Source organism: Porites lutea, chromosome 5 (genome assembly GCF_958299795.1).
Source record: "Porites lutea chromosome 5, jaPorLute2.1, whole genome shotgun sequence".
NCBI classification, from domain to species: Eukaryota; Metazoa; Cnidaria; class Anthozoa; order Scleractinia; family Poritidae; genus Porites; species Porites lutea.
Genome location: NC_133205.1, coordinates 20917747 through 20930246, shown reverse-complemented (window position 1 = coordinate 20930246; position 12500 = coordinate 20917747). Strand labels below are relative to the sequence as shown.

General features: G+C 39.6%; 1 protein-coding gene across 1 annotated transcript in view; it reads right to left on the bottom strand.

The window, feature by feature from the left end:
- LOC140937367 (uncharacterized) overlaps positions 1-12500 on the bottom strand; it is a 26586-nt gene that overhangs the window by 3046 nt on the left and 11040 nt on the right. The window contains exons 6-18 of the mRNA XM_073386920.1: positions 11580-11651; positions 10844-10915; positions 10032-10103; positions 9519-9590; positions 8695-8766; positions 6234-6305; positions 4935-5006; positions 4443-4514; positions 3888-3959; positions 2649-2854; positions 2277-2540; positions 1141-1470; positions 668-775 (exon numbers count right to left, since the gene is read on the bottom strand). Coding sequence (XP_073243021.1) covers positions 668-775; positions 1141-1470; positions 2277-2540; positions 2649-2854; positions 3888-3959; positions 4443-4514; positions 4935-5006; positions 6234-6305; positions 8695-8766; positions 9519-9590; positions 10032-10103; positions 10844-10915; positions 11580-11651 — 1556 coding nt within the window. The remainder of the gene's footprint in view (positions 1-667; positions 776-1140; positions 1471-2276; positions 2541-2648; positions 2855-3887; positions 3960-4442; positions 4515-4934; positions 5007-6233; positions 6306-8694; positions 8767-9518; positions 9591-10031; positions 10104-10843; positions 10916-11579; positions 11652-12500) is intronic.

Here is a 12500-nt window from a genome sequence, read left to right as displayed (position 1 = left end):
GGTACCAGCAATTTGTTACCGCAATCGCCGCAATCTTTTTTTCTCCTTTTTCCGGGAAGCCTGTTCCATGCATTTTATGATCATTGGGATGAAGGGGGGGGGGGGGGGGGGGGGAGGAGTAAGGGATTTTCTTGACAGTTTCACAGACAACTCTGTCGAAGGCGCTAACGAAATTCCTTTGGCACAAAGCACAGTTGTAGGAAATTCGGAAATTAAGTCGCATTGGACTGAGTAGAACAAACTTTAGATCTATGTGGAAGATCTCCAGAATTCCAGTCAGACCGGTCCTTCTGTTTCGGAGTGAGATAAACGCTCAATGTCGTATCGCCAATTAACCACGCTGGCCGACCTACAACTAGTTTCCTAAACAAATTTAAAGCAAGTGATAGGGGCCGACGCGAACCCACGTCCTCGCCAGTACCCCACTCATGCGCACCGCCATATCACTCGGGCAGTTGCAACCACATACAGTTCAGTTTCACCCTCGTTAGGGCTCGTCAGTATGGTATTGCCGACAGACCATTGTACGGTAAAAGCCTTATTTAGAGAAACTGCCGAGGCTAGAGCAAAGAACTCCTTTAAGCGCAACACAACACATGTGGAAGCTGTTGTCCTAAGCAGCATAGGAATTTTCTTAACATATAAACATTTTTATAGGAAAATCTACCTTCTACACATTGATCTCCTTTCTTGTAAAATCCTTTTGTACAGATACACTCATACTGAACAGCAGTACAAACTCCCCCTTTATTGCAGCCTCGCTGGCATTTGTCATCTAAACAAATATGAGTCAACAATTTTAATACCAGTAGATATACAAGATATTAAGCCAGATTTTGAATGAATAATAATAACTGTTAAGTCTTCTTTATCTTAATTCCAGACCCCTTGTCATAATCGATAACGTAAAGGTTACGTTTGAAAATGTATATTGTAGAATATGAAACGCGAAGTCTATATAAACATGCCTAAGTTCACAATGTCGAAAGGAAAAAGCCTTATGAAACAAGTAGCCTTACTTTCACCACCAAAAATTCATACAGTATGGCAAACACAAAACTCAACAAAGGAAAAAGAAAAATTGTAGTAACAAATTACGGTGTTAAATAACCATCCTTAAAGAAACAAATTAAAACTTACCCATTTCAACGTAAAGGCTGACTCCATAGGAAACTTGTCCCAGTGGATTCTCGGCTTGGCATTTGTATGTTCCCTCATCCTCAACTCGAGGATCAAAAATCACCAGGGATCCCTCCCTTGTGATATGGTACCTCTTTCCCATAAACACCAAGGATCCTTCCATGGTGATATGAAAGCGTGATTCTTCAGGGGTACCCACAATAAGGAGGTCGTCCTTGAACCACTTGATCGCGGGCGCGGGTGATCCTCTAGCTTGACATTTGAAGACTACTGGTTTTTGGGGCACTGTCGCGTCAACAGGTTCAGGATATGTTGTAAACTGGGGTCGAACTGATCCGTTATGTAACATTCAAACAATAAAAAAACGTTGTGAGGTGTTCGCAAGGAATGGTTCGTAGTATGAGCCCATGCAAGGTAAATCCGGAAAATTTTTGCTTGAGGAATCCGGAATTTTGCTTTAGGAATCCGGAATCCTCCTGACGATTAGAATACGGAAGGCAAGTTTCAGTGGCAAATAATCCGGGATCATTATACCTTTCTGGGAAACTGCCCACCTACCCCTCCCCTAAGCCAACATTAATAGTTACTTCTCACTTAAGGCTAAATGTTGGCTTAGGGGAGGGGTAGGTGGGCAGTTTCCCAGAAAGGTAAAATGATCATCCGGAATCCAGTAGCCGAAATCCGGAATCCACAGCGTAGAATCCAGAATCCAAGATTGTCAAGGTTGAAGTTTAATTTCGCTATTAATTATTTAAAGTTTTTAAGATATTGAACCACTCTTCTTTCACTATTTTTTTTACGAATCTATCACAAGAAACATGTAGCTAGACAGGCAGCTCAGACTCAAGCCGTGAATCATTAGAGTTGCAATCATGTCGAAAAAACAGGAGTTTGACTTTGTATGTGGATATTTACGATATGCTTTGGAGAACATAAATTCTATAAAATTCTCGATAAAGGAACCTTATCTTAATTACATGGTGTATTGCTTGCAGTATCACCCTTACTTTCAAGATTTGAGGCGATTTTTGCGAGTTTTAGGTCCCTTGGTTTCAGAATGGAAAACCGAGGGACCTTAAACTCGCAAAAATCGCCATGATGACTCACAGCTTGAGCTTAGGCCGCCTAATTCTCACCTCCAGCAGTAACCATGGCGTGACTCGCTGCAAATCCTGCCTCACTTTGAGCAACACAAACATACTCTCCTAGGTCCTCTTCGGCCAAGCCTTTAAGCGTTAACGTCCCCAGGGGATTGGGAACGCGATATTGGTCTGTCTCTAAACGTGTACCGTTTAACATCCAGGAAAATGTGGCACCTGTATTTGACTCGCAGTGGAGTTGAACATTTTGTCCAAGAAGAACAAGAGTTTTCTTGGGGTATACGGACACTTTAAGAGGTTCTGAAAGGAAAGAAAGAAACGCGCAAAAGAAAAGTAAGAGATAACAAAAGAAGCCTGCAGTTTCGTATTTTCTGGTTAAAGACAGTGACGATAATTTATAGAACATACCACAAACGAGGTGTTTTTCTTTTAACTTGGTCACCGAAACACCCTTCACTTTGGCTGGGCTGGCACAGGTTATATCTCCCAAGTTTTTGTCCAGTAACCATTCCTTTAGCCAGCGTACGTTGCAGTCACAGTGGAGCGCACTCCCTTTCGTTACAACGTTACTTGGAGTCATAGATTGACGATAAGCTTCTGGGACATCCCACAGACTGAAGGTAAATGGAAGACGATAAGAAACCTGTAACCTGGGGAACGGCCTTGCCTATAGCTTATGCGCAACTTTAATGTGGATGTGATCTATGTCGAAGGTGACAGCACGTCACCTTTCTTCTCCGCAGAGGCCTCTTTGTGTCCTACGGAGGCTGGGGAGAGGGAAAAAAAGCGCGCGGGGGGTGATGGAAGGAGAAAGAGGGAAACTGAAATAGAGAGACTCCCGCCATTTCCGGCCTCTTCCCATCGTCCATCGCGAATACCCAGCGGAAGTCTAGCTCAGTGGAGGAGAGAACCACGTCACGTCTTTAGCATCAATGAAAAGGTCTTTCATGCACATCATCTTCATCATGTTCTTTTCCTTTCAAATTCTCTTCTCAAGAAATACAAAATAGGCATTGTTCTTTGCTATGAGCAAAATCACTACATCTCCCTGAGCGGTACGCAGCGGATCACCATGGATAATAAAATTTGGTAATTATGCATCCAAGAATTTTTTGTTGTGAAAAATCGTCCGTTCGTACATACGTTCATCCACCCCGTCATGTTAGAGGATGTGAAATGTCACATTCACTAGCTTGGTGGCAAGGTGTATACGCTGTGGTTCAATTTTATCCTTAATTCAAATTTTTCTACCCTTTGTTTTAAACTCATTTTCATACATTACCATGCCCTAAATAAAAAAAAAATTTAAACCAAGGATAAAATTGAACCACAATATATACAATCTGTCTTAAACTACTGACAGCTGTCAAAAAAGGCATCCACTGATCAGTGCCATATGACTGTATCGCGGTCTCAGGTGTACACCTCTTTGAGGTGACGTTTTTTTTAAAGTTCCCCGCTGACCATTTTTTCATTTATCGCAGGCTCATGTCCATTTTTTCAGGAGGCGTTCAGTTTGCTTCGTGCTAATGCAAAAGATGAATTACTGAAGGAAGATATTTCTTTTAAGATCCCACTAGCTCTTCGCTTTTGGCCTAGGCTAAATCTATATATTATTTTCTTTCCACTGCCTAACCATGTACTTACAGTCTCGACAAGCTCTTCAAGTGGTCAAAAGTTCCTTTCCCGACATATGAAATTTTGTTGAAGAATATATGACTGAAAAGGAAATAAAGAGATCCTTCACGTGTAGACACAACAACGCAAAGCAAAAACAAACAAAAAACTGAGCATTTGGAAATTAAAAAGGTTTTATTGTTGTCGTGGTGGTTTGTTGGAGGCCAACTCTATTTTCTATTCAATTTAAAGTGCTACTTTAGCCAAAGCACTCATGCAGTAAATTTTATTTTATAGAACCATTGGCAACATCTACCATATCCATTCAATATATATTTTTTATCAGTCCACCTTTTTAACAGATAATCAAGTACTAAGTATACACGGCTTCAGTTGTAAAATGATCTGTAACTTAAGTAACCTCATCATGCAAGACATTTTATTTATTCACTTGGATTCTAGAACTTTCGAGACCTCTGGCTAGGACTCTTTACTGTGACCTTTTTTCTACGTAGTTAAAAGCAAGTGACTAGAGTAGTGCGGGCATCCTTATTTCCAACAGGATAAAAAGGGTTTAATACTTACAGATCCTTGAGATTTCTTAGGCCGTTAAATGTCTTAGAATTGAGGAGAGTTAGATGATTGGAATCCAGGTACCTAAAATTTAATAAATTTAAGTGTTTCATGAATAAAGATAGATCCTCTCTTTCTCCTTATTCGCCTAATGTAAGGGAATCCCGATTCCGCAATCCGGGAAATTTTTTGCTTTTTCTGGAATCCGGAATCATGGAAAGTTTTGCTTCTGGAATACGGAATCCTGGGCTTTGGAATCCGGAATAGAGCTCAAGGAATCTGGAATCCCACTAACGATTGGAATTTAGAATCCAATTTCCACTGACAAAGACTGGAATCAATTACCTGGAATATGGAGTCCAAGGTGTGGAATCCAGAATCCAAGACTGTCTTGGATTCTTTTACATGATGCGAGCCATATAAAGATAATCTTTTGAATTGAAATCGATAACGCTGAAGCAAGAGTTCATGATAAGTAATAGCCAGAAAGGCTTCAAAACTTACAGGAGGTTTAGATTCCCAAGATCACGAAACGCGTCGTCTGCTATGTATGTGATAGTGTTAATACCCAGATGTCTGCGTGAAAAGAAAGCAACAGACGTTCCTGTTGAAATTAACTGAAAAAACGATGAAAGAAAACAGTGGAAACAACAGCAGCAACAACAACAACAAAGATAATAATCTAAAGAAAGAAAAAACATCACTGGTAAGGTTGAAAACAAACAAAGTAAGCAGTGAACAAGTAACAATGTAGACTATTAATACAGAATGGGTGGTAAAGGCTAACTGCAATCATAGTGAATAGAGTGGAACGGTTATGCGAAGTCCATGAGACTCCTTTGTTACATGTTTTGTGCACTTTACGTTCAAACGCTTTCCTATCATTTTAATCTTATTGGAGTATATCTGTATCGTTCTATCACACATTTGCTTATTCTGTGTTTTCACTGTCACGCTATCAAAAATAAAAGTGAAAGAAGATAAATATACAAAAATTCTCGCCAAGAATCAGATCTGTGCGATAATTCATAAGCGAGATATTCGGAAAAACGTTTTACCCAAATTTATAAAGCTTTGTATGGAGACACCTTGTTGGTGTCCCTTTAAGGGGCACAAATATGGCCGCCGGAAACTAACAGAAACATCTGTTTTTGAGTTTCCCTAGCTACTTATGCGTGGATTCATCACTTGAAGAACTCATAAAGATATAAAGTAATATTTATTCTAAGACAAGGAATGTTTAGATAGCAAAATCTCAAAAAAATCAGTAACGTTTTTAACCCACATAAGAGCTTTCCCGGCCGCCAGCTAGATGCCGCGTCACGCAAAAGCCTGGAAATTTAAGCGTCTTCTATCGCAAAACGAAGAACCCTTTGGAACCGAAAATTTGTGTAAATAAAGGTTTTTAGGTGCTGTAATACCTCATGAAAGTAGAAACTCAGAAGAATCGATAGGAGTTCTTAGTTTGAATTTTGGTGGAGTCACGTAAAAACCCTTGATAGAGCGTTTTCCGTCACTTGGCCAGCAGATGTATGCAGATTTATTGGAAAAAAGAAAGTTTTTACATAAAAGAAAAAAGTTCCGCTCCCATGGGATTGGTTTGGGACACCAACACGGCCGCCATTTCACTCTTTTGGTACACCAATATGGCCGCCGTGACGTCATGTCAAAACGCCCTGTTGAAGATTTTGATAAATTCCATTTCGGACACAACCGCAAGTAAAAATGTTGGTAAGAACTAATGTTCAAGCTTTAAGGTTTATTTACAGAAAATTAGTGCTTAACACATTGTAATTGCCTTACAGAACGCGAAGTGAGTAGAGTTCCTCAAACATGTTGTCCGGTACAAACGTCAATAAGTTGGAGTACAAATACCTGAAAAGAAAAGAACAGCTCAATGGAAACAAGTCCATACAATAAAGCACTTTATACAATAATGTGAATGCTACGCGCGCTGTGATTGGTCATTACCCATGATCTATTAGGGTAAAGATACATGGACGATGTCACGGGAAACTTGTTTTCTTTGTTTTGTCCAACATGGCGCGGAGTTTTGAAAATTTTTGTGAGATTAGTCATTGGGTTAAGCAAGGGAAAGCCTCGAAAAAAACTTAGCAGGAGCTATTTGCAAACAAGAAAAATGGAGAGACAGAGACAAAAAGAGTTTTTGACAACTTGAGAATGTCTAAACTGCAAGAAATCTTCACAAGAGTTTCCATCGAGTGCCATCGCTACGAGAGACTCGAACTGGCTGTTCTGCATAATGTTGTCGCGTTTGGGACTTAAAGGCCCATGTTCACCCTAGATGCATTGCGCGCCCTGTACACTCCAGTAAAAAACATTTCGCGTAGTTGAAAATCGCTGCCTTCAATGTGTAAAGTCAATCTTTGTTAATCTTCCACAATTCGCTAAATCTGGTTTAAAAGAAAGTCTAAACAGGTTCTTTTGGTATTTTTCTTTACATCTTTTTGGATATTTTGGTGTGGTATCGAGCCTTTTTCTTTCTGTGAGTGTTTGTTTTCACTGCAGCACTTTCGATGGCGGCACCATCGAAACGTACGGTTGGAAGTCCGCGTCGATGGGGGTCGCCGAAGTACATTCGTCTCCGTGAATCCGTTTTTTAAATCTCTGGAGAGATGGGAAAGAAGCTCTTGGTTGTAAATTCCACAGACAGCGTGTTTGCCGAGTTCCTTCTACGTCGAATGTTGATGTTCAATTGTAAACAAACTGAGGTCCCGATGAAATCAGTTGAAAGCAAAACAAGCGAGTCAATCTAACATGAACAATGCTTTATTTAATTTAACCTATGAAGCGAGTGATATCCTTAACATAAACTTATCGTCTGGCGTATCACGATTAAAGCTCTAAAGTAACGAGAACTGTTATTAACAAACCAATCCTTAGCAAAACCTAAAGAAAGTGTAACACAGCGATTACAGCAACAAGGACTGTACGCAGTGCTGATTCGACGCTTTGTAAACACAACTTCTCCCTTATTCTTTCGACAACACATACCTAAGCTTCCTAAGAATTAACACAAAATAATAGATTGAGGAATCAAAACATTTCACAGTCGAATGGGGCTTCAGGAAAATCTCACCTGGTGCTTAGACGTTTGGTATTTTTATGACCTTCATTGTATTCATCGGACTCAACAAAGCATCCATACGCATTCACTACCAGTTTAAATTTTGAACTGCTTTCTGCGAAGTCGGCGATATATCTTCCTCCATTTAGAAAAGAATTAAAGTCTTACTGGCCTCTTTGATACTGTCTCTTTAAGCTTCGGTTAAGTCTTGAGTTAAGCGTGAAAAAAGCTAGTCTTCCTCGCAGTCGTTTTTAGTATCGTCACGCAACGCTCTTCAAAAGTGGAAGCCAATCAAAACACTGCATTTAACAAAAGAATAATTTCAAAACAAAAACACAAGCGCGCAAAGCCGTTTGGGTGAATATGGGCCTTTAAAAAAAAGGCTAAACTATAACAATTATACCCTCGAACAGTCAGGCGGCACAAGGCGGGGGGGGGGGGGGGGGGTACTACAATATATGGGCTATATAGGTGCGTGCCGCTGTGAAGGGTATGGTTTTCAAGCAGTTTACTCTAGGATAGGGTATATAAATCAGAGCGTTTGGGTCTAGAATAGGGTATTATTTTTCAGGAAACCGATCAGTTGGTTGAAGATTTTATCTAGACTAGGGAAACAGCTACTCTAGGATAGGGGGGACTTGAGGAGTTTACTCTAATATAGGGTAGCAAAATTCAGCTGAACTAGCTCTGGTATAGGTTAAGGTTTCCAGGGTCCCAGCGGCACATCCCCACCCAGAAATTCCTAAAGTACCCCCCCCGGGGGGGGCACAAGGCAGGTATGTGTAACGGTCTTTTTTTTTTTCCTGATGATTGTTAAAAACAAATAGATTCCATGTTGCCGTGGGTCTGTGCAGTAATAGATCACAGACGTTAAAATGTGGTAAAAACATCAGTGGCACACTCGCCTGCGGCTCGTGTGCCACTTCTTTGCTTTTACCATATTTTGACCGATTTGTGATCTATTACTGAAGAGACGCGCGGCAACATGCAATTTATTTGTTAAATAAAAGTTGCCATTTCTTTATTCAATACGCCTAAATGGGTTTCGGTTAAAAACCCATTTTAACGGGCGAAATCCACTGAATGTAGGTCCGGCGAAAATTTGAGTCCACGAGTTTTGTTTTTCGAATTATTCACTGTATTAGTTAGTACAATTCAGCAAAAATTAATACCCACAGCTGTCTTAACTTTTTGGTTGCTGTGAATGTCCACGGTTCAATTTCATTGATCCTGTTGCGGTGAAGATACCTAGGAAAAGAGAGGGAAAGACTCAGTATAAGTGTTCCATCTGAGTTCTGTGAGATCAGAAGATCAATTCGATGCAAAGGCATGACTACCAGCGGGCATTGGCCAAATCCGTGATATCAATGCTTTTGAAACATGAGGACAAGCTTTACTATTTCACATCCTCTAAGCAGGACCTCCTTTTTTCTTCTTCTTGATCGAGGAGGAGAAAAGGAAGCTCTGCCTGAATCTCGTCAAGCCTTTGAAGTTGCCGTAGCCCGAATTTCTGGAGTAGTCAATTTGCGAGCATCGCGAGCATCCGTTTATTGACGAGCCAATGGTCACAACTGATCCCGCTGTACAAAGCGCACGGATTGTATCCTAGCAACATGCAGCACAACATACTCCGCATGCTCAAAAAAGATCTTACGCGATTCAGGCAAACTCCTGGGAGGGTGACTATTTCACAGAGCTCTTATCAAACAGAGACACTCACGCTGACATCACCTGTTGATATCAGCAGGTAGTGCATTCGTTCTTGAAGCAAAATATTCCTTATTGTTTCTTTTGATACACAACTGAATACCAGAAACAATGTTTGTAAGCAATGAGTATCACTATTTATCCTTATTATTACTTTTGAAATATTTTGAAAAATGAAAATGTTTGAAACCTAGATTTTTTTTACCGAGAGGTCTATAAAAAAATTATACTCTAAAATGATTACGTTTAACTTCAGCCTAGCCAATAGTTGTCTTTATAAGATTGATACTTACAATTCCTCGAGGTTTTTAAGCCCTTTAACCATTCTTTGAGGAACTCTGGTTATCTTGTTGTCAGAAAGAGACCTAGTTTCAATGGACAATAAGATTTATCAAGTTTTAACTTACCTAAGCTTTATGCGTATACAAGAGAGGTAATTTATCCTCTCTTTTCGACCCGTGATACATATCAGAAATAGTGTATATCTTAAGTCCGGTTTAGTCCACACGATTTGTTGACACGATCGTGCACACATACATCCTATGATTTATCAGGTCGATCTTTCTGTTTAGAGGAAAGTGCCTGGTTAAAAAATTTTCTAAAATCTGTTGCAGTGAATTTTGGTGAGAATTAGGCTGATTTTTCAGGGATTCACCATACAATAATCGTTCCCCCTAAATCAGACCAATTAATCGTAGAGTGTAAACAAGCTTTACATAGAGAGAGTATATTCTGCCACTTAACAGTGTTAACTGCCCTTATAGTTATCCCAATCTCAAGCCATCTGAACTACAAGGATTACTTACAGAATTTTGAGAGACAAAAGCCTGGAGAAGGCGTCTTTCTCGATGACGGAAATGCGATTTTTGTACAGATATCTAAAGAAGAGAAGTTTGAAATAATAGAGTAAAATATTTTTGGCATATAACACGTTAAAGAGAACACAAGTACAGTCGGACCAAGAACGATCTATGAGAACACATATAGTACTAGGATTTCCATTACATATAAGCTCAATTTTTTTAGAAAGCAAAGACAAAACATTTAACAGACCAATCTCCCCATGCAGGGAAAACCAGAACAATCTTTAATTCTGGATTCCACGCCATGGATTCCGGACCATGTTTGTAATCTCAGTGAGATTCCGGATTCCTTTAGCTGTATTCCGGATTCCAAAGCCCAGGGTTCGAATTCCACCAGCTAAAATTTCCCGGATTCCAGAATCTGGATTCCCTTACATGGGGAGAGACAAATAAAGCTCGACTTCCCACCTACCCCTCCCCTAAGCTAAGATTTTGCCCTAAGTGAGAACCAAGTGTTAATGTTGCCAAATTCAAAGTGGCCGTACAAATACGCCCATGAATAGCCTGGAAATAATGAAACCTTGTGAAAACTGGTAAATTGAACACGGATTTTTACTGGAATAGTTTCCAGTAGAAAAAAAAAAAGACTTTCTTTTGACAGTTCTACTTGTTCCAGAGCGTTTTCCATTGGAAAGCCCAAAAAACATGTGTGTCAATTTTCATCACCACTGGAATTTCTGGGGTTTTTTTTGTCAAGTGGAAGGCGTCTAGTTTTGTGTACATAATGCTTCTCAGTTCCAGTCTTGCATACTCACAGTGACGTAAGAGAGAAGACGTCTGCAAACAGGTAAGCACCAATATTTGTAATCTGATTCGAGTGCAGTAACCTACAAAGAGAAGAAACCAAAATAAATCATATATAATGAATTAGGTTATCAATTTAGGGGAGATTTTATCGCATTGGACGGGTACCGAACAAGAGTGTAAATTAGACTGCAATGCAGGTGTATCTTGGGGGCGAGATAAAGTTCATTCATGTAAGTAACGCTGTAGCCGCCATATTTTTAAAGAGGAAGATTAGGGAGAGTAGAAGTGGAATTCAGTATGGCGGTTTCAACATGGCGATTACGCGAACGAAAAAAAAAAAATGAAAAAATGAAAACGAAACGAAAACGAAAAAGCCGGCTATTTCTAAACAATCGATCAGTCTGAAAGATATTCAAACCTTGTAAACGTCTTAACAGTTTAAATACAGTGAAACCTCGATATAACGAACCTCTATGTGACCTCTACATAACGAAGTCCTCACCATAATGAACGATATTTTGTGCCCCAGTTATAGTAAAATGTATGGAAAAAGAACATCGTTTTAGCGAACGTATTTGGCCCATCCCTTCACCCTTCGTTAATTCGAAGTTCCACTGTAGTTTCAAAAACTCCTTTACGAAAGGGCTTCTGTTACAAGATATTCTGGTGAATTTAGAGGGCTGGGGTATGCCAGTTAGTGACTGTGTGGATTGAAAATATTGCTTTACTGAATGAAATACTCACAAAGTTTGAAGACGATGGAGACCTACAAATGTCCCATCTTCTAATGAGCTAATTGCGTTACCACTCAGGTCCCTTAGAGAGAAAACAGTTCAAAAACTCTTTATTTGAAAGAGGCATCTTGACTAGCTAAAATAAAATGCAAAACTTTAAATGATAAAGGCATGGAGACGGTATTTTGGCAAAAATGAAATAAACGCCACTAAAAACGGCTTGCGTTTTTTACTGACCGCAATTTATAGCTGTAAGTAGGCCAAAGTAGTAAATAAAACAGCCCGCGTAAAAAGCGCAGCTTTATCGTTTATAAGAAATCTCTAACTGTGTAACACGATTAGGTTTTTGCCATCTCTATAACCAAAACTAAAGATGAGACTGACTTCTTATATAACAAGCTTCCAGATATTTACTGAATCAACTCGATGCCCAACGTTAGTCACCCTAAATTTAAAAATCGATAAGGTCCAAATAGCTGTGCAATAACCCACTTTTCGTTAAGTATAAAAAGGACTCCACTAAACTTCATGATTTTAAAACGAGACTCATGCTGCCCTTGTTTTTAAAAATGTTTCGCTATAGTCTTTCGCGCAGACAAAAAGGCAGAGCCTTGATCAAAATAACCAAACAAACAAACAATAAGAGGAAATTTAAGCGTTGTTTCTACATCAACATTCTTTTACAAAGGTAATCGATATGATCCTTGAGCCTAACCGTAATGATCTAATTGACGCCGCCCTCTCAAATAAACGCCTCTTATCTATTAAACCTGATTAATGTATTGGACGCCCCTCTTTAATGAAGGCGTTCTGCTTTATAGAAGCCCCCCTGTGACATCTACTCCAAAAAAAATTCAGTTTCTTCCTTGATTAATAAGGCGCATTGCATCTTGTTCCATGTCAAGTTTGACTAGAGTAAGGATAGACTAAC